The sequence below is a fragment of the Nerophis ophidion genome, linkage group LG03 (assembly GCF_033978795.1).
Source record: "Nerophis ophidion isolate RoL-2023_Sa linkage group LG03, RoL_Noph_v1.0, whole genome shotgun sequence".
NCBI classification, from domain to species: domain Eukaryota; kingdom Metazoa; phylum Chordata; class Actinopteri; order Syngnathiformes; family Syngnathidae; genus Nerophis; species Nerophis ophidion.
In genome coordinates, this window is record NC_084613.1 from 19,363,281 (window position 1) to 19,388,683 (window position 25,403).

At 39.3% G+C, this 25,403-nt stretch overlaps 1 protein-coding gene across 1 annotated transcript in view; it reads right to left on the reverse strand.

Annotated features, from left to right (window-relative positions):
* The window catches only part of pik3c2a (phosphatidylinositol-4-phosphate 3-kinase, catalytic subunit type 2 alpha), a 98,040-nt gene that overhangs the window by 34,468 nt on the left and 38,169 nt on the right, over positions 1-25,403 (reverse strand). The window contains exons 3-11 of the mRNA XM_061894502.1: positions 23,315-23,412; positions 21,491-21,651; positions 11,795-11,915; positions 11,585-11,696; positions 11,398-11,477; positions 11,262-11,325; positions 8,742-8,888; positions 8,631-8,664; positions 8,309-8,537 (exon numbers count right to left, since the gene is read on the reverse strand). Of these exons, the coding sequence (XP_061750486.1) occupies positions 8,309-8,537; positions 8,631-8,664; positions 8,742-8,888; positions 11,262-11,325; positions 11,398-11,477; positions 11,585-11,696; positions 11,795-11,915; positions 21,491-21,651; positions 23,315-23,412 (1,046 nt within the window). The remainder of the gene's footprint in view (positions 1-8,308; positions 8,538-8,630; positions 8,665-8,741; positions 8,889-11,261; positions 11,326-11,397; positions 11,478-11,584; positions 11,697-11,794; positions 11,916-21,490; positions 21,652-23,314; positions 23,413-25,403) is intronic.

The following is a 25,403-nucleotide window of genomic DNA, read 5'->3' on the forward strand; positions in this document are numbered from 1 at the left end:
GCGAGCATGCAGAAACACAAAATTACATATTTTATAAATAAGACTATTTAGAGTTTAATATAACACATAATTAGGGATGGGTACTGTTCCCATTTGAACCAATACGGTACCTATTTTCAGTACTTTTGTGTGTGTTAATACATGGTAATGTTTGATATTAAAAAAATGTTTTTTTAATGTAACATTTAAAAAAATTTACATTTTAAAAATGATCAGATTGGCAAAACTGTGCCACCTAGTTACATCTTGTTTTCTTACACCATTTGAGTCTCATTTGCAATGCAATTATAGGCTATTTATAGCATGTTGTCCAACTAGGAAGTCACTTTTTTCCAAGAAGCTAAATGTGTTATGTTGCGCCTTACAAAGTGTTAATACTGTAAGAATTGTACTTATTACACACCAGCTGTTGGATTGTAACATTCTTTGTAAATATAGTTTTTATTACCAAATTTGAAGGTGTTGAAAATAGTCATGTAAAATCGCTAATGCTAATAGTAGCTTGTCTATGGCAAATCCAATGCAACGTAGCATCAAGCTAGCACATTTTGAAAGAGTAGAGCTTTACTTTACGTTCAAGTGTTTTCTACCGAGCATACTTGCTTTGTTGGTGTTGAAAACAGCAACATTATTTAGAGTGTGTTTGGCCGAGTGCTGCTTGAGTGATTGTTTACAGGGCTGTGAATCTTTCGGCACAACATAATTCAATTCGATTCTTGGGGTAATGATTCGAGTCAAAATTGATTCAAAACGATTCTCAATTCAAAATCAATACTTTTTAATTACACTAGGAGCCAATTCTATGATAACTAAATTCCTCCATAAAATAGATGAACAGCTATGAAGATTATCTATAACAGTTAAAAGAAACTTGGTTTTGTTTAATAAAAATTCTACCCGAACATTTTATCAAGTCAAATAAGGCAACAAGAGAAGTATAAAACACTTTTCTAAAGTAAATCAATACAGCAGATTTGAGCATTTACATCAACAATATGATTTGCCTGAGTGGCTGGATAGGACAGATTAAACAACTTAATAAATACAAAAATATATGTGTATTTTTTTCAAATTGATCTTTTATAATTTTTGCAACACTAAATTGGCCCTAGTGTGTGAATGTGAGTGTGAATGTTGTCTGTCTATCTGTGTTGGCCCCGCGATGAGGTGGCGACTTGTCCAGGGTGTACGCCGCCTTCCGCCCGATTGTAGCTGAGATAGGCGCCAGCGCCCCCCGCGACCCCGAAAGGGAATAAGCGGTAGGAAATGGATGGATGGATGGATGGATAATTTTTTCAATAATTTAAGAATCGTTACAAGTACGAATCGCTATTTATTCCAAAACCAATTTTTTTGACAACCCTAAATGTTTACGCAAGACAGCGTTTAGTTTGCAATTGGAAGTGACGAGTCTGCAACTGGAAGTGACGTTTATTGTAACAAAGTTAAAGTACCACTGATAGTCACACACACACTAGGTGTGGTGAAATTACCCTCTGCATTTGACCCATCCCCTTGTTCCACCCCCTGCGAGGTGAAGGGAGCAGTGAGCAGCAGCGGGAATAATTTTGGTGATTTAACCCCCAATTCCAACCCTTGATGCAGAGTGCCATGCAGGGAGGTAATGTTTCACATTTTTATAGTCCTTGTTATGACTCATCTGGGGTTTGAACTCACGACCTACCGATCTCAGGGTGGACACTAACCACAAGGCCACTGAGCAGGTTAAAGGTATCGAAATATCGCAGTTTGATTTTACGTGAATCGATACCTGACAGTAGCGACGAAATTCGGACGGTGCCTATAAAAGTACCAAATTTGGTACCCATCCCACCCACAGAATCCATCCTTGATTCAACAATTCTCGATTCAAAATCTACACTTTTTTAATAACATTGGATGTCAGTTCTGTGATTATCTGTACAGCAGATATGATCAACATCAACAACAGGATTTGCCAAAGTGTACGGACAGGATAGCTTGAAAAATTTAATTTAATTTTTGCTATTTTTGAATAGATTAATAATCGTTACAAATAAGAATTGCAATTGATCTGAAAATCGATCTTTTTTGTCAGCTCCTAACAGTCAGTATGACTTTAGCAGAGTGGCTGAGAGGCAGGAGAAGATGCCGTTAAACTGCGACAACCTTAAGTTGGCGGGTCGGGCGTGACGGCCCGTCTGTTAATATGTTCATAATGAATAAAAAGGCAGCCTTCTGTTACAAATTTGTGAACATGGGAGCTGGGTGCCATCTGTGCTGGCAGCTCCGTCACTGGCCGGGGCCGTCCCCGCGGCCGGAGCAGATGGTTGACATGTGAGCCTCGCCAAAACAAACAAGAGCGCCACCTCAACAAGCGCGGATCACGACAAAAATGTCTGTCTACTCGGCTGTTCATGGGAAACACAGCGTCAATGTTTGCTGTCGGCTCAAAATAGAGCCAGCACTTTAGCACAGAAGCCAGTTATTAGGGTAAAATTTGCGACTGAGGGATGGAACGGCCGAATCCATCCACAGCGGGACGGTTAGAGTACTAGTTTATGCTTTAAACCAGGGGTCTCAAACACACGGCGAGACGTTATTTTGCGGCCCGTACCTTAATATTAAAATTTCATTCTGGTGCGGCCCGCGAGGTTTATATGCATGGCACTTTACAACGTTATATTTGTATACCTTCGATTTTCCCAGGAGACTCCCAATTTTCAGTGCCCCTCCAGGGGTACTCATTCTCCATAACTTTGCCTATACAACATTATTGAGGGGGCACTGTGGAGGCACTTTACCTATTCAACATTATTAAGGGGGCACCGTGGAGGCACTGCTTTTGAAGTCCTCTACAACCTGTACAAATTGCGTGCCAGCCAGCCACATGTTGTAATTGGCTTCAGTAGACAAATGTTGTAATTGGCTTCAGTAGACACAAGTGACTGCAAGACATAGTTGATCAACAGCCACACAGGTCACACTGAGGGTGGCCATATAAATCCTGTTACAAATATGCGCCACACTGTAAACCCACACCAAACAAGTATGACAAACACATATTGGGAGAATATCCGCACCGTAACACAAAATGAACACAACAGAACAAATACCCAGAATCCTATGCAGTCCTGTTTGTCAATCTTGTTTGGTGAGGGTTCAGTGTAGCGCATATTTTTAACAGTGATGAAGTTGTTTATACGGCCACCCTCAGTGTGACCTATATGGCTGTTGATCAAGTATGTCTTGCAGTCACTTCCGTAGGCTTGCAGAAGCCACATACAAAATGTGGCTTCTGGAGAAGCGGAGGAGACGGCAGGTTGTAGAGGACGCTAAAGGCAGCGCCATCTCAGCACGCCCTTATTTTTATTGTCCGGGTGAAAACCGGGAGAATGATTGCCCCGGGAAGTTGTCGGGAGGGGCACTGATATTCGTGTGTTCACCGGAAAGATCGCGAGAGTTGGCAAGTATGTTGCTAGGGCGGGAAAGCCATTCAAAGAAGGTGAAGTCATAAAAAAGTGCATGTTAGATTTTTTTTAAGAAATCTTTTCTTGCGGCCCAGCCTCACCCAGTTTCTGAATCCAGTGGCCCCTCAGGTAAATTGAGTTTAAGACCCCTTCTTTAAACACTGAATTGATCAGATAAATCTGTCCTGAAATGAAAAAAATTACAAATGCAACAATGGTTTTTCCATAATCTTAGTACCAGGTGTTGGTTAAAAGCCATGGAACAATTTTTGTATCATAATCTGTTCTGCCTTTACAAAGGTCTCCACTGAGATCGACCAATGGCTTTTCTAGTGACCCAAGCCGTTTCTGTGCCTTTACTGACTTCCAAATGGGCCAGGGGGGTACGGATTGTGGTTACAAATGCATGGCAGGAGCCTGAAATGGAAATTATGTCTGTTCTCCGTTTCAGCCATGCAGGTATGCACGCACAAGATAAAGCCAGATTGAAACTGGATACCGGCGTGGAAAAACAAGCCGTGGGGAGAAACACTGGAGCTGTTAGTTAATCGGAAGAAAACCAGACGGTCTGCTTCGACTGTTGACAGCACATGTCCTCACCGAACATCACGAGGGTTGTGGGATGAAGATGATAAGCATTTTGCTAACGATGGAGCGTTTAATACCATCGTCATACCTTGATGATGCACGTTGACGCTAATTGGACAGCTGCAAGCGAATGACTGCGTCCTTAACGGAACGCAGCGTCCTCGCTAGCAGCTAACGTCCCTCAATCGTCCGAAGCCTTGCCTCAATGGCAGCAAATAAACTATGCTTCTTACAAATATTATCACTGGAGGACGAGGAACAGCTACACATGCTACACTACACACCTTAGGTGAAGACAATAAGCCATGTATAACCGCTGGAGGCTGGAATCTCTGGACACCTCATGATTTAAATTTTTGGGGTAATGACTTAATTCAGAATCGATTAGTGATTCAACACGATTCTTGTAATATATCAATTGGTAAATACATTGTGATAAAAGTACTTTTAAAACCGGTTACAGGTTACAAAAACTCCTCTTAGTTGCTGCTGTATGACTTATACACGCAACGTTGGTCTAAAACAGGGGTGGGCATTACCTCGATCGCGATCGACTGGTCGATCTCGGAGGGTGTGTCAGTCGATCTCAAGCCAGGCATTAAAAAATATACATAAAAATGAGCAATCATCAATCATACCAAGACTTCACTTTCGTCAGTTGTTTGACATTCTCGGCACCCGAGGATCTTGTGAGATGACGCTGGTTGCTGCGAGCTCATATCTAAGAAAAAAATCACTAACAGGGCGGACGCAGAAAAACACATTTTATTTCTAGAGACTCCGTACCTACTGTCAAAACTCTAAAGACCGACTGCACAGCTCCTGTCTTCACCATAAAAGACCTGTTTCATCCTGCCTTTGCTAACAAAATAAGAGTCTCAGAAAGCTAGCGTGCACAAGCTAGCAAGCTACGGAGTTTGATGCCAATGTATTTCTCCCCCGCCCTCAGCGACCGCTTTCTCACTTGCTTGCCCACTGACGTCACTCACCTGCTGCCAGACATTAAAGGGCCACACACATATGCTACTCTCATAACAAAGTGTTTAAAAACGAGTATGCAAGTTGGACAAATGAGATGCCAAATCCAACCACTTTCATGTGGTATTGGACAGAAAGGAGGACTTTTTTTTCCCTCCATTTGAAAATGCGGACGTTATCAGCACCACTGTCTAATTCCAATCAATGCAAGTCATCAGAATCAAATACACCAACTTATATTCTTGTCTTCATGAAAGAAAGGAATCTATGTGTGTTAAACATGCTTGTATTATCATTAAAGACCATTAACTTGTTAACAAAAATGTCTCTTTCATAAATAAATAAATATAAATTATAAATAGGAATGAGGTGGATCTCCTCGACTTGGTCAATTGAAAAGTAGCTCACCTGCAGAAAAAGTGTGAGTGCCCCTGGTCTAAAATAACGTATTTAAAAAATAAAAAATAAAGTTTAAATTGTATTTACAGAAATCATAAAATACTAACAAATCTAATAAAAGAAAATAGAGCCACCCTAACTCCGACCCCATCACAACTTTAAAACATTTAGGATAGAAATTTACAAAGCAATTGAGAAGAAAACATCAATCTAAAAAAAGGAAAACCAAAAATGTACAAACCCCGTTTCCATATGAGTTGGGAAATTGTGTTAGATGTAAATACAAACAGAATACAATGATATGCAAATCCTTTTCAACCCATATTCAGTTGAATATGCTACAAAGACAAGATATTTGATGTTCAAACTGATAAACATTTTTTTTGCTTGCAAATAATCATTAACTTTAGAATTTGATGCCAGCAACACGCGACATAGAAGTTGGGAAAGGTGGCAATAAATACTGATAAAGTTGAGTAATGGTCATCAAACACTTATTTGGAACATCCCACAGGTGTGCAGGCTAATTGGGAACAGTTGGGTGCCATGATTAGGTATAAAAGCAGCTTCCATGAAGTAATTCACAAACAAGGATGGGGTGAGGGTCACCACTTTGTAAGCAAATTGTCGAACAGTTTTAGAACAACATTTCTCAACGAGCTATTGCAAGGAATTTAGGGATTTGACCATTTATGGTCCGTAAAATCATCAAAAAGTTCAGAGAATCTGGAGAAATCACTGCACATAAGCGATGATATTACGGACTTTTGATCCCTTAGGCGGTACTGCATCAAAAAGCGACATCAGTGTGTAAAGGATATCACCACGTGGGCTCAGGAACACTTCATAAAACCATTGTCAGTAACTACAGTTGGTCGCTACATCTGTAAGTGCAAGTTAAACTCTACTATGCAAAGCCAAACCCATTTATGAACAATATCCTGAAACGCCGCCGGCTTGGCTGGGCCCGAGCTCACCTAAGATGGACTGATGCAAAGTGGAAAGGTGTTCCGTGGTCTGACGAATCCACATCTCAAATTTTATTTGGAAACAGAGGACGTGGTGTCCTCCAGAACAAAGAAGAAAATAATCATTCTGATTGTTATCGACGCAAAGTTCAAAAGCCAACATCTGTGATGGTATGGGGGTGTATTAGTGACCAAGGCATGGGTAACTTACACATCTGTGAAGGCACCATTAATGCTGAAAGGTCCATTCAGGTTTTGGAGCAACATATGTTGTCATCCAAGCAACGTTATCATGGACGCCCCTGCTTATTTCAGCAAGACAAGTGTTACAACAGCGTGGCTTCGTAAAAAAAAAAAAAAAAAGAGTGCGGGTATTTTCCTGGCCCGCCTGCAGTCCAGACCTGTCTCCCATCGAAAATGTGTGGCGCATTATGAAGCGTAAAATACGATAGCGGAGACCCCGGAGTGTTGAACGACTGAAGCTCTACAGAAAACAAGAATGGGAAAGAATTCCACTTTCAAAGCTTCAACAATTAGTTTCCTCAGTTCCCAAATGTTTATTGAGTGTTGTTAAAAGAAAAGGTGATGTAACACAGTGGTGAACATGCCCTTTCCCAACTACTTTGGCATGTGTTGCAGCCATGAAATTCTAAGTTAATTATCATTTGCAAAAAAAATAAAGTTTATGAGTCTGAGCACCAAATTTCTTGTCTTTGTAGTGCATTCAATTAAATATGGGTTAAAAAGGATTTGCAAATCATTTTATTCTGTTTATATTTACAACCAAAACAATTTCCCAACTCATATGGAAACGGGGTTTGTATAAAAGCAACAATTTTCATAATAATAATAGTAATTATAATAGATTAATAACATCAGTAATAATATTTAATGTTTTTAATACAAAACCTCATTCTTAAAAAAAATATATTTTCCCAAAAAAGTTCTGATTCTCGAAAATTAGAAAAAGATTTAACATAAACAAAAATCTTTCTTTTGAGCACCCGAAATAACCACTTAGCCTGAGGTCTTGAACCTAACCAGGAGTGTGAGGATTGATACAAATCGACAGTAATAATACCAAGTATAGTATTAGTATATGGTCGATACTTAATGATTTGATAAATTTTTTTTATATACAAAATAGTTTTTTGCTGTTATTGTTTACAAAATTAGAAAATATGTGTTAGGGCATTAAAAGGACTTTAAAGTACCAGTAGAGTGGAAAAACAAGGTGACTTTATATGCTTATTTGATTTTTTTTGTATTCATTAAAAAACATTCAATTGTATTAAGATCCCCAAAATATGTGAAAACACAGTTTAAACATCGCAAAATTCCACAATTAGTCAGCCATTTCGAATATTCTGCTCTGAATACCTCTGGCTATTTTTGGAGATTTGTCATTAATCAGATATATATGATAATAGTTTTGATATAGAGCCAACTTGTTTTTCTTTTCTACTAGTACTTTAAGGGCAAAAGACTAATTATTTTAATATGTATTTGTGTAACCGGAATTTTTGCTTATGATGACTTATTTTGCGGGTAAGCGGAAGAAGATGGATGGATGGACTTATTTTGCCCTATTGCCATTATTTTGCTCAAAATATTGACTGTAATAAAAGGTAATGAGAAAATAATTTAAATATTTATTTGATATTGTTACATCGCCATCTTATCAATTACCGACGTTGAAATATCAACATTGGCATGAGACCAATACTGCCCCTATAACTACTTGGTATTGGATTGATACACAAATATGTAGTAACGGCCAAAACTAATGTAAAGTATCCAAACAGAAGACTAAGTGCTTATTACATTTGAACAGAAGTGTAGATAATCTCCCGCCAATAATAATCATAGTGCATAGATTTTCCCCCCCATCTTGAATCCATACAGTACAAGTGCTTGTGCGTTTACCTGCTGACCCAGTGGGCCGGGATGCCGTGCAGGGCGAAGAGGGTGAACTTGAGGTGGTCCGTGGTCCCGGAAGCTTCCTTGCTGCTCGGCCGCTCGGCCATTTCACCGTCTAGCGAGGGTGACATGAAGGAGGCGGAGGGTGCGCAGAAGGAGCGCAGGTAGAGCTTGGCCAGGTCGTACACGGCCTGAGTGAGCAGCGCCATGCTTTCATCCACGGCACTGCTGTTACCTGGCCAGTGTTAGTCAAAGACGAATGCATTCCTTCCTTCCTTGCATTCTATAAATTGCACCCTTAAATGACAATTTAACGTGTGTGTCTTACCATTTGACGGCTGTCCGGATGGCGGTGACCCCATCTACAAAGCAGGCCGTGATCAATTTAGGAGCATATTCTAATGAGCAAGTGTGTTTCATGTGTGCATTTGGAACCCACCTTGGGCGAGCGCGTCCTGGGTAAGTTGACGGAGTGTCGCAGCCTTTTGACGGCCTCAGTAACGGCCTGGGTCTCCACCTCGTCCAGCGCGCAGCAGAAGTTCTTCACTGTCTGCACCACCCGGTCCACAGTCTTGTACTGGGTACTCTGAAGCCATAGATACACACTTGTTGGTTTGTTCTAGGGATGGGTACCATTCACATTTAAACCAATACGGTGCCAATACCTGTTCCCTAGGTATCAATACCGGTATTCAGCGGTATCACATTTTAGTACTTTTGTGTGTGTTCGTAAGTAATTATGTTTTTTGATAACATAATCTTATTTTCATCTAAACATTTTAAAATGATATGTTGTTTCCTTATCAGCTTTAAGAAAACTTTGAAAGAAGTTGTGTGTAAATGAGCAAAACTGAGCTTTTGGCTTTTGTCATAAAAAATTGGGCAACGGTATTGATAAAACAAACAAAAAACAATCTAATCTGTTTTATTGAAAATACTGTATCACTATATTGATGAACAGAGGCATCACAACGAAAGAATGCGGTTGCTAGATGTGGGATCTTTGTGCACCACACAATTCGATCCGACCTAGATTCTTGGGGTGAGAATTTGACTAAAAATGGACTCATTGTGATTTTTGATTTAACCCGATTCTCGCAATGTGTTATTTGGTATATTAATCGTAAAATAACCTCTTAAAAACAGCTTACAGGTTCCAAACCTTTAGGTTGTTGACCTATCATGTGTACGTGCAGTGAGTCAGCATGGAGATGGCCTAAAGGCTTTTTTTAAGATTGGATTTAATTTTTTAAAAATTATTATTACAAAAATGTCATTTGTTATAGATTTTTTTAAAAACTATGAATCGATTTAGAATCGGAATAAATACGATTCTGATTCAAATGTAAATCAATGTTTTTGAGCACCTCTAGTCTTTGCTTTTTCAGGCCAAAAAAGCAAATTACAGCCGGTGAATGTATTTTTATTTTTTTTAAACTGGCAATAATTTATTTTCTTTTTTCCACCAGATAACATGTCCACGCTTATGTGGCCATGGCCTCAGTTTGCCTCCGTAATCAAAAAAGCACCATAGCACTGGCGCCGGCAACCATAAGTTGTTTTGTGTAAAATGGCCTTCAACACATGCCAACAGTCCATTGTATATGCTATTATTAGCATGTATGACATCATGGGATTGAAGAGGGTAGCATACTTTGCAGCAGTGCATTTAGTTTTTAACGAGCGTTTCCCTCCTCCAAGTTTTCAGCATACATTACGTACACTGTGACATGTGTGACTCCTGTCATTAGCTTGGCCGTATCCAAAAGCCTACTTCTTTTTGACTGTTCCTGCTTGCTCATACTCGGTGTGCAACATGTATTTGCCCCATCCTCCAGTTGTAATAGTACTTGCAAATGGGAATGGTTGTCGTTCACATCTTAACCTATACTGTACCTGGGAATCGATCAACGGTACCTATTCATTAATATTAATCATGTTAAAAAAATAAAACGTTTTTTTTTCTTGCAACATTTTAAAATGAGGTGATTATGATAACTGCTGTCCAGTTGTTGTATCTTGTTCCGTTATTTAATTTTAGAGTCTGATTAGCAATTAGGTTGCATTGACAGTTGCAAGTCCAAGACATTAAATGGCAGTAGAAAATAGTTTATAGTGTGTTGTTTTGTTGCGCCCTAAAAGGTGTTAACATTGTAAGTATTGCACTTACTAAGCGCCAGCTGTTAGATTGTAAAGTGCATCTAAGTTGTAGTTTTCATTCACAAATTTAGAGGTGTTCAAATTGTCATGTAAAAATCGCTAATGCTAATCATTAGCATGTCAATAGCAAAGCCAATGCATGTTAGCATCAAGATAGCACATTTCTGAAAAAGTGGAGCATTACTTCCCTTTTTTTGGAGCGTTTTGAGTCAATTGTGTTGTTGGCATTGAAAATTGCAATATTAGAGAGGAACAAGCGGTGAAAAAAATAGATGGATTGAGGATTTATTAAGTAGTTTTTCAATTTTGTCATATTTCCTGTGTTGAACATTTTTTGGGGTGATTACCTCAGTGCGGTGCAACGTGAGCGGCTGACTCTGTGTCGCCTTGGAAACGCTCGAGATGAAAGTATGGCTTTGCAGAACGCAGACTTTCTTACAGTACCTCCGCCAAAGAGGTTATGTTTTTGCCAGGGTTTGTTCGTCAGCAACATAATTCAAATAGTTATCGAAAGATTTTCAAGACATTTTTCAGGAAATGTCAAAAAAAGCAAAAAAAAATTGTCGCATCGACTATGAACACACTTTGCTTAAGCGCCAGAATAAAAACTACACCACAAATGTTTGTATGATACCGTGAGGCGTCACAGTATTATTGTAAAGACTTATGAACCGAAACCGTTACACCCCTTTGCATATACTGATCGCTGGTCGATCGACTTACTTTTACTTTGAGTTTTAAAATACCCACAATTTTCCCATCCTTCATTTTCCCAATTTGCCAAAGGTTCACAACGTACCTCATTTTGTAGACAGATGTTAACTTGGTTGTGATAGCCTTCCAAGTAGTCGATCAGGCCTTGCCTGGACAAACAAAGACTGCAATGAGAGGAATATTCTGTTGCATGCCAAACCTTCAGCCTTGGGCCTTCTTACCTGGTGGCAGTCTCCTTAAAGGGTCGCTCCACATAGCTCAGGTACTTCTCCAGATTAATGGCGGCATTATCGTCATCCACCTGAGGGTGGGGATGGGAGAGAAGATTAATGAGCAGGATCAGGTTTGCAAATAAAAATTCATGGCGGGGTTAAAGAGGACATCTTGGAGGAAATGAAAATGACTTACAGTGCGAGCCAAGTCCTGTCTCATAGTAGCGTGAGATAGAAGCTGTAATGTGATCTCATTCTCCCACTTCCTGCAGTTCTGGACGTACTCATGGCTGCCCAGGCTGTGTTTACTGCAACAAGTACAAAAAAATAAATAAGGTATGACAACCGTCTGATTTACATGACCTTGGTCTGTGTTGATGCCTCTTCTTTCATTGAAACAACTTACTTTTGCAAAACTTCCTCCCGCCCACAGACTTTGAGCAGGTAGCTGGAGAAGTCCACCTGGTTGAGGTCGTCGTGGACCCAGCAGAGAGTCTGACTGATCAGGAGCTCCACCGGAGAATTCACTAGATATGGAAAGAATAGCGAATGAAGGGATGACGGCGCAGTGCTGAAAAAGGAACAAAAATAACTACTTCCTGCTTTACTGCATACGTTTGACCGAGTCGGACGCAACATGGTAGTCAAGCAGTGAAGAATGTTTTGTTGTTGATTTCACGGGCACATAATTGGTAACACACATTACTGCCACCTACAGGGTGGAAGTGAATAGCAACACCAGGCACCTTGACGTGGGTAAGACAAATGAGCGCCCTTAATGTGTGTGACAGTAATACAAACCCCCTTTCCATATGAGTTGGGAAATTGTGTTAGATGTAAATATAAACGGAATAAAATGATTTGCAAATGCTTTTCAACCCATATTCAGTTGAATATGCTACAAAGACAACATATTTGATTTTCAAACTGATAAACATTTTTTTTTTGCAATTAATCATTAACTTTCGAATTAGATGCCAGCAACACGTGACAAAGAAGTTGGGAAAGGTGGCAGTAAATACTGATAAAGTTGAGGAATGCTCATCAAACCCTTATATGGAACATCCCACAAGTGTGCAGGCTAATTGGGTATAAAAGCAGCTTCCATGAAATGCTAAGTAATTCACAAACAAAGACGGGGCGAGGGTCACCACTTTGTAAGCAAATTGTCGAACAGTTTTAGAACAACATTTCTCAACGAGCTATTGCAAGGAATTTAGGGATTTTACCATCTACAGTCCTTAAATTCATCACAAGGTTTAGAGAATCAGGAGAAATCACTGCACGTAAGTGATGATACTACAGACTTTTGATCCCTCAAGCGGTACTGCATCAAAAAGCGACATCAGTGTGTAAAGGATATCACCACATGGGCTCAGGAACACTTCATTAAAACCACTGTCAGTAACTACAGTTGGTCGCTACATCTGTAAGTGCAAGTTAAAACTCTACTATGCAAAGCCACACCCATTTATCAACAATATCCTGAAACGCCGCCGGCTTCGCTGGGCCCGAGCTCACCTAAAATGGACTGACGCAAAGTGGAGAAATGTTCTGTGGTCTGACGAGTACACATTTCAAATTATATTTGGAAACAGAGGATGTGGTGTCCTTCACAACAAAGAGGAAAATAACCATTCAGATTGTTATAGACGCAAAGTTCAAAAGCCAGCATCTGTGATGGTATAGGGGTGTATAAGTGCCCAAGGCATGGGTAACTTACACATCTGTGAAGGCATCATTAAACCTGAAAGGTCTATACATGTTTTGGAACAACATATGTTGTCATCCAAGCAATGTTATCATGGACCCCCCTGGTTATTTCAGCAAGACAAGTGTTACAACAGCGTGGCTTCGTAGTAAAAGAGTGCAGGTACTTTCCTGGCCCGCCTGCAGTCCAGACCTGTCTCCTATCGAAAATGTGTGGCGCATTATGAAGCGTAAAATACGACAGCGGAGACCCCGGAGTGTTGAACAACTGAAGCTCTACATAAAACAAGAATGGGAAAAAATTCCACTTTCAAAGCTTCAACAATTAGTTTCCTCAGTTCCCAAACGTTTGAGTGTTGTTAAAAGAAAAGGTGATGTAACACAGTGGTGAACATGCCCTTCCCCAACTACTTTGGCACGTGTTGCAGCCATGAAATTCTAAGTTAATTATTATTTGCCAAAAAAAAAATTAAGTTTATGAGTTTGAACATCAAATATGTTGTCTTTGTAGTGCATTCAATTGAATATGGGTTGAAAAGTATTTGCAAATCATTGTATTCCGTTTATATTTACATCCAACACAATTTCCCAACTCATATGGAAACAGGTTTTGTACACAGTATGCATTTTTTTAAGTGACTGCCCAAATTCCATTGTTATGTATTATTGGTAAGCCTACTTGTTGTATTGTATTTTTTTAAAACACCTTTTTGGGTAACACAGACGTAGGCTAGAGTCCGGATAACAAACTGGCGGACCGCGGGGCAGACCCAGACCCCGTCTAATATGGAGCTGGACTAAAAGTCAATTATTTAAATATTTTGGGCAATGACAGAGAGCTTCTTGACCGAGCCAGCATTTATGAATGTTATGGTGCCTTTTGATCAGATAAGAAAATACGTTGAACTACTCACTAGAACTCAACCAATCGAATCTATGTATTACGGGAAATTATTATGGTAACTCTAAATGCAGAGACAGATGAAAGAGTAGAGAAGCGAGTGACATGGAACAAGTGTGTGATATCCAGGTTAATTTAGGAAGGAAACGAGTGAGATGTGCGCACTTGTAATTGTGACAAATAGATATTTACACTATTTGTTCTGTTAAACTGCTAATGGTAAGTAGTGATGGATACAGAATTCAGTACGTTTACAGGCACCGACCAAATTCCGTTGGTACTACAGAGTATCGATTTACGTAAAATCGAACTCGATACCTTTGTTGCACGTGACGTTACGTCCGGTTCCAGACTAAACACGGGCTCACGTAAACAATCACTCAAGCAGCACTCAGGGTGGACTCAGACAAACTCCCTCCAAGTAATGTTGCAAATTTCAACACCACCAAAGCAAGTATGCTTGGTAGAAATCGCTCAACTGTAAAATAAGGCTCCACTCTTCAAAAATGTTAATTCACATAGGATTTGCTATTGACCGGCTAATATAAGCATTAGCCCTTTTCACGGCGATTACAACACCCCGCCAAATTTTGTCAGAAAAACTACAACTAAGATAGATGTTACACTGATGGTGTGTATTAAGGACAACACTTAGAGTATGAATACTTTGTAGGCCGCAACATAACACATTGAGCTTCCTGGAAAAAGCTATTTCCTAGTTCATTGATAGCCTATATATAACTGCTCTTATTGTCTTAGAAATGCAACTGAATTGCAAATGACACTCAAGTGGAATATCAAGCTATAACAACTGGACAGCACAATTACAATCATCTAATTTTAAATCTTACTTTTCAAAAAATATATATTTCAGTCATCGACCTTCAACAAATCCAGAAATAATTTTGTAGCATTCACTACTTTGTTGGCTGGAAGACTCATTGTGTTGAATTGGAAGGCAACAGCGCCTCCTTGACAAACCCGCTGGATTAAAGATGTTCAAAGGTTTTTAAGAAATTAGGAAAAGATTAGCCTGACATTGAATGGTTGTTCTGCAAAGTTTCAAGAACTGCGGGGTGCCTTCTCCAAATTAACCCCGACTGAAACACAATTGAAATGCAGGTGTTTGATGAGCCTCTTGTGTGCTTGTGGGTTGCTATTCCTCATCTAACTTTGTAGATACTTGTCATACTTTGTCATAGCTGTTTTGATCAGACCATGGGACTTATTTTTTCTCTAAGGCGGTTCAGGAATACAGCTGTCAGCGCTTTTATGTTGACATCTGTTTATGGTTCGTTACTTTATTTTTTTAATTTATTTACAACTTACGTAAATTATATGTGTATGAAAACCAATAAATATATATATATATTTTTTAAATAATTATTAAACAATGACATTGTTGAGTACTCGTATAGATTCTCAGCAACAGGGAATTAATAACATATCGGTTCATATGTGAATGGTACCAATCCCCAATGGTAAGACGCACACAGACCCTTTAAAATGTCAATTTAATAAGAAAAAATATGTAGAATTATGTTGTTTTTGCCCCTGTTACTTAATAACGAAAATAAAACAAAGTGTGTGGAAACCGTTAACATGGACTGTTCTGTCCAGACAAAAGACATTGAAATCAAGACAGACATGTTTCGGACTGTTTAACTTTGTTATCGATTACCGTTATCACTTTCATCCACCTGCTAATTAGAAGGTGTGGCCATTACTTGCAGGACAAACAGGAGTGAGCCATTTTGTTGTTTCTTATATTGTGAGAGGCATGGTCTCGTCTTCGGTCGCCCTTTAAAACCAGTGAGCGCATACGTGCTGCAAAGGTGTGAAGAGACACTCCAACCTGATAATCAGCATGCTGCTTTGCATGGCTCCAATTTCAAATCAAACCGGTTCTCGGTCCAGAAGAAGTACTGCAGCAGGGAACTACTGACGCTGTAGGCATAGGCCAACAGGGAGTTTGTTGACATAAGCAAGCTTATTTTGTTCTTTTGCTGCTACTAATAGCGACAAAAACCATGGCAAATGGATTTCAAAGTTAAGATAAGGTGGTTGAAGGAGACGTGTGTGGAAGTGGCCAGACATTTCAAGAGATGGAGACCACCCTGGGATCCAGTAATAATAGCCCTCCACCCATCAGAGGAATGGTGGTTATTTTTTTTCACCATACCGCCAGTGCAATGGAGGACTTACGCTACATTCACAGTGCAGGGGAAAATGCCTAATTCAGATTTTTTGTTAAATCCAATCTTTTCATATCCGTGGTTCTTAAACTTTTTTCACCGAGTATGACCGCAATGATCGACATTAAAATACAGTAGCATGGTAGGCCTGAGTATTTGTTCAAAACAAGTCAGAGGTTCCATTTACAAAAATATTTAATATAATGTTTGAACAGTAACACTGTGTTGGAATGTAGTAAAATAAAACACAGTATTTAGTCAAGTGATTCTTTGGCGCACCACTGGATGCAGCTCGCGTACCACAAGTGGTACACCTAGCACAGTTTGAGAATCACTGATTTATATAGTCGTTCAAATTACAAACAAAAATCGATTTCCAACGTGAACAAAATGGGACCTGCATGATGTCACGTGCTGCAGTGTTTACGGAAGTAAGCATAACTCCAGTTTAAGTAGGTCTCGGTCCTGGCACATCTGTGGCCATTTCAGGCATTTTGTTCGACCGGAGTCAACATTTTTATTTTAATTTTTAAATCAAATTATTTGGCGAGGGAGATTAAGAAGGTCTGCGATGAGGTGGCGACTTGTCCAGGGTGTACCCTGACTTCCGCCCGATTGTAGCTGAGATAGGCGCCAGCGTCCCCCGCTACCCCAAAAGGGAATAAGCGGTAGAAAATGGATGGATTAAGAAGGAAGAGGATTTTGCTTCTCGCAGTTTAGGGAGCATATTTATGTTGACACGTGTTCCAAGGACCACGTGGAATTGGTGGGACATTGAGAAGAATGGGAACCTTTTTGGCACCGACCGAATCCCGCCGGTCTCGCAGAGCACCGGTTCACACAAATTCCAAAAGTACCATGTTTCGGTACCTGGGCTCCACGTCGCGACCGGTTGCAGACTCGTCGCACTTTGGCGCTATGCAATAACCCCAGCAGAAAATATACGATACAATCAAACAGCCAGTGCTTAATAAGTACAATACTTACAGCAGGGGTGCCAGTAATGTGGCGTGTGGGCCAAATGGGCCATTTCACTTGCCCCGCCAAAGGGTGGCTTCCCAAAATGTAATAAATATTCTTACTCTTTAAAGCTCACACAATCACTAAATAACTTGTCAGCAAAGTGAACAAGTTGCATTCTATCACAGGTGATCATCGCGACTACCTAATTAATGGCGGCTCTTGATTAAACTACCCACTTGTTTTGTTGTACAACTCTACGCTTAAATGACTGTGATAGGCCTACAGCCCAATGGAGGCAAAACATTTGGGCAACCCTGACTTAGAGTATTAAAACTTTAAAGGGCACAACAAAAAACTAAACAACACAACATAGACCAAAGTTGGTAGCAAACATGGCGCCCTGTAGTCACATGAGGGGCTTTTGACCAATCAGGGAGAGTATGGCCAGAGGATCTCCTAAATGATTGGCCAAAAGCATCTCACGTGACTACTGGGCACCATGTTTGCTACCAACGTTAAAACCGAGTTGGCCATACCCTTGTTACACATGGCTCTCCCATAAACTATACACTGCTGCCACCTAACGTCTTTGACTTGCAACTTAATGTCAGACTTGTAAATGAGACTCAGAAATATGATAATAAAACAAGATATAACAACTGGACAGCAGTTACTGTCAGCTATATTTTACAGGTTGCAATACAAATTGATATTTTATAATCAAAAAACATTAACATTTATTAACACATACAAAAGTAATGAAAATTGATGCTGTTGAGTATTACCGGTATCAATTCCCAGGTGCCGGGAATTGGTACAGGATCGTTTCATATGGGAATGGTACCAATCTTTAGACATTGAGTCCTAAAGCATCTTAGTTTTCTGCTCATTCATCCCCTCTATATTTTTGCTACAGTCTATTTTGGCAAATCATTTTGCATTTGACAACGTATTTGTCTGATGAATGCGACACGATCGTTCAGACTGCAGTTGCATCGGATTTTTAAAAATTGGAGATCTTGGATGTGGGAGAAAAAAAAAAAATCGGAATTGGCTTGCAGTGTGAACATAGTCTTTGACATGCCGGTGTTTTGTAAAGTACTGGCTCCATCACGACACCTGTTATATGCACAGGAGCCATGTTGAAAAGCTGTCAAGGAAAAAAAAAAGGAAAATATTTATTTCGTCTGTAGAAGGTGAACTGGAAGTGAACACAGGAAGCTGGGAAAGCGGTAAAGGAAGTTCTACGTGCCAAGTCAGTGGACATTGGGTCAAGTCAGCCAGATGTAAGACATGATGACGCTGAGGCCCATTACTGGAAACATCTGAGGTGTCAGCAGGATTGACAGTAAGATACACACACCCAGAAAGCACACACACACACACACACACACACACACACACACACACACACACACACACACACACACACACACACACACACACACACACACACACACACGAGAATTTACAAGCTATTAGTCGCACAAAAGGCAAAGTTGTGAGCTCGGTGTTAGGGTGTGTGAGGGGTCAGTATCAACTCTCCAAGGAAACTTGGTCGAATGCCTTGGAGTGAGGAGGAAACATCACTACTCAACTATTGTAGGTGCAATATGCAGAAGAGGAAGGTGGTGTACTTCCTCCGGGGCAGGAGGTGGGGAGCGGGTGAAGTGTTCTGCCTCTCCTTTCTTCACTTCAACCAGTAAGGACCTTTTTTGGCAGTTACAGTGGGTACTGAGAGTATTCAGACACCTTTTAATTGTTCCCTCTTTGTTTCATTGCAGCCATTTGCTAATATCAAAAAAAGTTCATTTTATTCCTCACTAATGAACACTCGGCACCCCATCTTGACAGAAAAAAACAGATATTTGAAAATTTTTGCAAATGTATCAAAAAACTAACAAAAACATTGCTATTTGCAGCACCACTCAAGTTCCATCAGGGTGGTTTTCTTAGTCTAGTCAGGGAAGTGAACAAGAACACAATGGTCAGTCAGTCAGAGCTACAGAGGAGAACCTTCCAGAAGGACAACCATCTCTGCAGCAAACCACCCATCACCCCTGTATGGTAGAGTGGCCTGACGGAAAGCTATTTCTTAGTAAAAAGTAAAAGTTAGGGTTGTCCCGATACCAATATTTTGGCAACGCTACCAAAATGTATTTCAATCATTTTCTAAACTTTTCTAAATAAAAAAGAAAACAAAAGTGGCATTATTGGCTTTATTTTGACAAAAATAAAGTACATTAAACATATGTTTGTTATTGCAAACCAAGAGCAATTTTGTCCTTAAATAAAATAGTGAACATACAAGACAACTTGTCTTTTAGTAGTAAGTAACCAAACAAAGGCTTCTAATTTGGCTGCTGACATGAGCAATAACATATTGTGTCATTTATCATTCTATTATTTTTTCTAAATTATTAAGGACAAGCGGTAGAAAATGAATAATTAATCTACTTGTTCATTTACTGATAATATTTGCTTATTTTCTGTTTTAACATGTTGTATTTACACTTCTGTTAAAATGTAATAAAGACAATTTCTTCTTTTAGTTTGTATGCTTTACATTAGTTTTGGACGATACCACAAATTTGGGTATGGATCCATTGCCAAGTAGTTACAGGATCATACATTGGTCATATTCAAAGTCCTCATGTGTCCAGGGACCTATTTCCTGACTTTATAAAGATAACATACATTTTTTTAAATTTAAAAAATATTTTGAGATGATAAAAAATATTGATGTAATCATAATAGTAGCGACAAGATACGCTCTTGTACTTTGTATCATTACAGTGGATGTCAGGTGGAGATCTACTCATTGCATTTGTTTACATTCAGGAGAGCCAGCTGGCTGTTAGTGGTTAGCTATTATATCCTACTGCAGGGCTTAGTGAAGCATGTTTAGCTATTCCTGGTACTGCAGGGATGATACTTTTAAAGCACCTCTTGCTTAGCGGCGTTTTAGTGTTACAGCTTCACCTTTATCATTAGTTTTCAAGCCAAAATGCGAACAGTCTCCCTTTTCTGTCTACTACTTTCCATCTGCTTGTAAGTACATTGTTTATTTTGAGCCGATACAACCCAAATAAAACATCCACATTTACACCTTGTTCTTAAATTGAATACACGAAAAATACATTTTCTTTGCTACTGTTCAGCCTGAAAAGGAGTAAGAAGAAAAACTTGTTAATTAACGCCCCATGGTCATTTGACCTTAAACGGTTACAATGGTACAAAGACACAACGGCGATCATTTAGATCTTAAAACAAAAACAATGACAGTAATAGATTATACATTCTCGTAGATTCTTGTTCATACATCTCAAAAGTATTTTCCCTAAAGTTTTAGTTTTTTTAATTTATTGAAATATGTACACTGCGATGAAGTGGCAACTTGTCCAGGGTGTACACCGCCTTCCGCCTGATTGTAGCTGAGATAGACTCCAGCGCCCTTGACCCCGAAGGGAATAAGCGGTAGAAAATGGATGGATGGATGAAATATGTACATTCTTTTAACTGCATTCCTAATTTATTCCAGAGTTTTACACCTTGCAGAAAGAGACAAAAAAATATTTCCGGTTACTCTTAACTCTTATGATCTTACAGTTTGATACTCCGTGCAACGTATATTCTCCATCCCTTTTTGTAAATAGCGTTTGGATGTTAACAGGGAGCTGGTTATTTCTAGCCTTGTACACAATTTGTAGAGTTAAGAAATCCACAATATTCTTTCATTTTAACGACCGGGATTCCCTAAAAAAAAAAAAGAAACGATAAAGGGAAAGATGAATGCAGAAATTTACACAGACATCCTGGATGAAAACCAACACTTACCCTCCAACCAGATGAAGCTTGAGAAGTGCTGCAAAGAGGGATTGGCAAAACTGCCCAAAGATAGCTTGTGGCATCGTATTCATAAAGACTTGAGGCTGTAACTGCTGCCAAAGGTGCAAATTTCTCAAAAAGGTTAATTATGTTTTCTTATTCATATACTTTTCAAATGTTCTTGTAATTAGACAATATTTTCCGTATAATAGATGGAATTTTTACCATCTAAATTCCATCTAATAATTTCAAAATATTGTCTGATTGCAAGAAAAAATTATAATAAAAGTATTGAGCAAAAGCTATGAACACTTATGTACATGTGATATTTGAGGGTTTTTTAATTGATAATATATTTGCGAAAATTTCAGTTTTTTTCTGTCAATATGGGGTGATGAGTGTACATTAATTAGAAAGGGGTCTGAATACTTTCCGCAACCCACTATAAAGACCTCGCGGACAAAAAATCTGTTCCATAGGCTAAACCACAATCAACGCTCCTTACCATCACAGGTGAAAGTAACAGGCTGCTGAGAGTCGGAGATTTCAATTGACACCTTCACGGAGCAGCTGGTGTCCCCTCCGGCGTCCCTCTGGGCGATGACGGGGCTGAAGACGTAGCCGGGGTTGGTGGCCATGTCGCCGTGAGGGAATTTGGAGCGCAGGCTGCAAGAAGATTCATGCAGCGGTCAGGACGCACATTCATGTTTTATCGCTACCTGTAGCATGTAGTGCAGTAGAGCCTTGTTATTATCGGGGGCTTCGTCTCAAAAGCCCAAGTGAATGGTGAAAAACGTGATGAATGGTTGCACGCATAAAAAGCAACAAAAATTAGGGGTGTGAATCTGATTGATTTGATTCTATTCCAGGGGTGAATATTCAATTCAGAGTTGATTCTCCATTCAAACCAATTTTTGCAATGTATTATTTAATATAATAATTATAATTTATAATTGTCTTGGAGCCACTATGGATTGAACTTTCACAGTATCATGTTAGACCCGCTCGACATCCATTGCTTTCGGTCCCCTAGAGGGGGGGGGTTGCCCACATCTGAGGTCCTCTCCAAGGTTTCTCATAGTCAGCATTGTCACTGGCGTCCCACTGGATGTGAATTCTCCCTGCCCACTGGGTGTGAGTTTTCCTTGCCCTTTTGTGGGTTCTTCCGAGGATGTTGTAGTCGTAATGATTTGTGCAGTCCTTTGAGACATTTGTGATTTGGGGCTATATAAATAAACATTGATTGATTGATTGATGATAATGAAACTTTTGGAAAACAAAAGAAAGGGTTAAAAAAGCTTGTTCAGGTTGCATGGAGATGGCAGAATAACATATTTATTTAAATGAATTCTTATCAAAAATAAAAATGACAAATTAATATATTTAATATCTAAAATCGATTTTTAAAAATTGTGAATCGATTTAGAATCGGGATGAAAAACAATTGCAATTTGAATGTGAATCGATTTTTTTGTTCTCCCCTAATAAAAATGCCTATTTTTGATACTCTGTCTAAACCCCAGTAATGTGTCTCTCACCTATTAACATAACATTTGATTTTACATTAGAGGGGAACTGCACTTTTTTGGGAATTTTGCTTATCGTTCACAATCATTATAAAATCAGATAAATAACCATTCAAAAAGCGCCAACAATACTCCATTTATATTTCATGACTTGAATATTAACCAGGTATTAGTGATATTCTTATTATAAGCGCTAACGCAGAAAAAAATATTTATAGTGGCGGCGTGATCACGACCCTGTGTGCCTATGTTTACATCATCGAGTAGTCTGCTGTTTCCTCGCTTCCCTGCTCCTTGGAAGTTTATTGCAGATCATGCCTTTCACCTGGAAAGTAGATGGCTCAGGATATAATACAACCAGATGGTACACTTTGACAGTCATTTAGGACCTGGAACTAATGAGAATGACACGAAATGACACGCTTGGTCCCCCCCGCATCACCCTCCGTTTCTTTGTGAGGATTTTGAGAAATTTTTCATCTAAATGGGAGTATATGAACATCCAAGCAATCGGCATTCTAATGACAGCAGACATTGTACAGTAAGTGATGTTGTATTATGTTTGTTGGCTCTCATGAAGTCTGCAATGAGTAATAATCAGTGATGAAGAAAAAAAAAAAAGTATGTACATAAAACCTTAGAGGTTTTTGGACCACAGCTTGCATAGGCTTTATTGTAAGCAGACTTTTGATCTGTGTAAAGCAAAATGTTTGATACAACTCTTGCAGCCTTGTTTATTTGTATTTTTTGTGTGTTTAATTATATTTTTGGAATAAGCCTGGGGGCAATAAAACCGGTGTTACCTTGTTATGTCTTTGCAGAAGGAAACCACTTCCAGGTTCTGAGCGTCTTCTTCTTCCAAGGCGGCATTCTTTACCAGACCTTGTCCTTTCCCCTTGTCCTGTCAGAGACACAAACACACGCATGATGAAGGAACTTTTACACACATTGTATGCAATAAGCACCTTATCAGTCTCAAATGAGCTCGCCATCCTATAGCTGGGTTGGATATGACATCATATCCGTTTTTCTTCTGCACGGCTTAACTCACTCGATGGTCAAGCAGCTTCAGCGTAACATTAAAACAAGTGAGAATGAGTGTAGCATTTTAGCGGAAAATGCTGTATTGCTGTTTTGTTCTTGGGTGTTCCAATCATTCAAATAGAGAGGTAGGAAAGACATTTCATTGAGTCCCGAAAGAAATGGTAAGAAAGTCAGGGAAAAACGAAAGAGCGTAGAAGGAAATGGCTCTTTAAAATATCACTTTCATTATATTGTGGAATACCATGCTCGTGTCTGCAGTGATCACTTTGTAAAATGTTTGGTTTGAACATTTGATTTGTTTGAGAAACTTTCTGTGATGCAATTGAGTTTATTCTCTACTATATTAATAGTGTTTAAGAGCAGAACTAAACGTAAAAAAGGACAAGTGATGGGTATATTTTGATTTATTTTGTGGTTGCTATGCCTAAATATAACTACGAAGACCTGCTTGTGCAAATAAACTAACGTCATGTTAAGTCCTAGTAATAAATATTGTAATTGTTGGTCCAATTCAACTTATTTTCTTTCTCTATTTTCATAACAGAAACTAAAAGCTTAGTAGTTGGTGTACATGTAAGCCAAGTGCTTTGTTGGACACAGATGACCACATCCTAGCGTCTCTGGTGATATTTGTTAGCATGAAGAAAACATCCTTAATAGTATTAATAAACTAGATGAATACATCGCTGGTAGACTCAACAGCATATACTCAATCTTGATATCGCTAGCAAACATTGCTGAACAACAGGGACAGCTATAGACAAATAATGCCAAAATATGAACTTTACACCATAAAAACAGCTGCAGACATGAATTGCAGATGAGACTAAAATTGTAGCAGGAAATCAACTGCAAAAAAACATGTCCTTTTTCTCATTAGCGTCTCGATCACAGCTGCACCGCATTCGTTATGTAAATCCAATATGTTACTTAGCAATGCACGAATAAGTCCAACTTTTTCTTTCACGGATCAATATTTAATTTGTGGAACCCTCATATGTAAAGACATGATGTTTTCTTCTATAAATCATTGTGAGTGTCAAATGAAGTGCAAGCAGTAACGTCTTGGTGATGATAAATAGTTTAAATATTTTACAAATATATTTTTCTTAATAGTGCAAAAATCCAATCCATACCATTTAACCGATGTTTCTCATTTGTCTATAAACCTTTTAAAATACGCCCAAATATGCACTGATTCAGGTAAATAAACAGTAGCCTAATGGAGCTCTCGAACATCGCCTGAAACCCGTAAGTCTGCGGATGTGCCTCGAGGTCACGTGATTGCAACCCAGCTATTCATCTTAATATTTATGTTTGTTTTAGTAGCGGGGAATAATGCGGTTGATCCCCAGCACACGTCAAGAATTAACACCTCCTCTTCCAGGAGATTACAGTAACACGTTGTGCTTTTTACACGACTGTCTGACTAGAGGAATGCGCTTCCCTTGGCACAGGAAATGCTGGAGCAAAGAGGCCACGCCCCCTCTAGCGCCTGCCGTTTCGGTGCTCTGCAAAAGCGCTCAGTCACGGCATTGGGAGTATGTGACTCTGACATCACTCCCGGCGAGGGTGGGAGACAAGGAGGAGAGGGGTCTGGTGAAATGTTTGGAATGTGGATGTCATAGTCCCATTGGAGACGTCTGAGGGTTTGAACACACAAACCACTTGTTGACCCAGAGTGTCACAATCAAACAGGAAGGCAACAAAAAGACTTCCTGAAAAGGCTGACTGTCAGGTCACACAGTTCAGAGTGACCGCTGGTGATCACGCAGGCCACAGGAAAAGCTTGCATTGCAAAGTTGCAAAAAATATAATTTTTTTCTTTGCTAAAAAAGATTTGTGTTG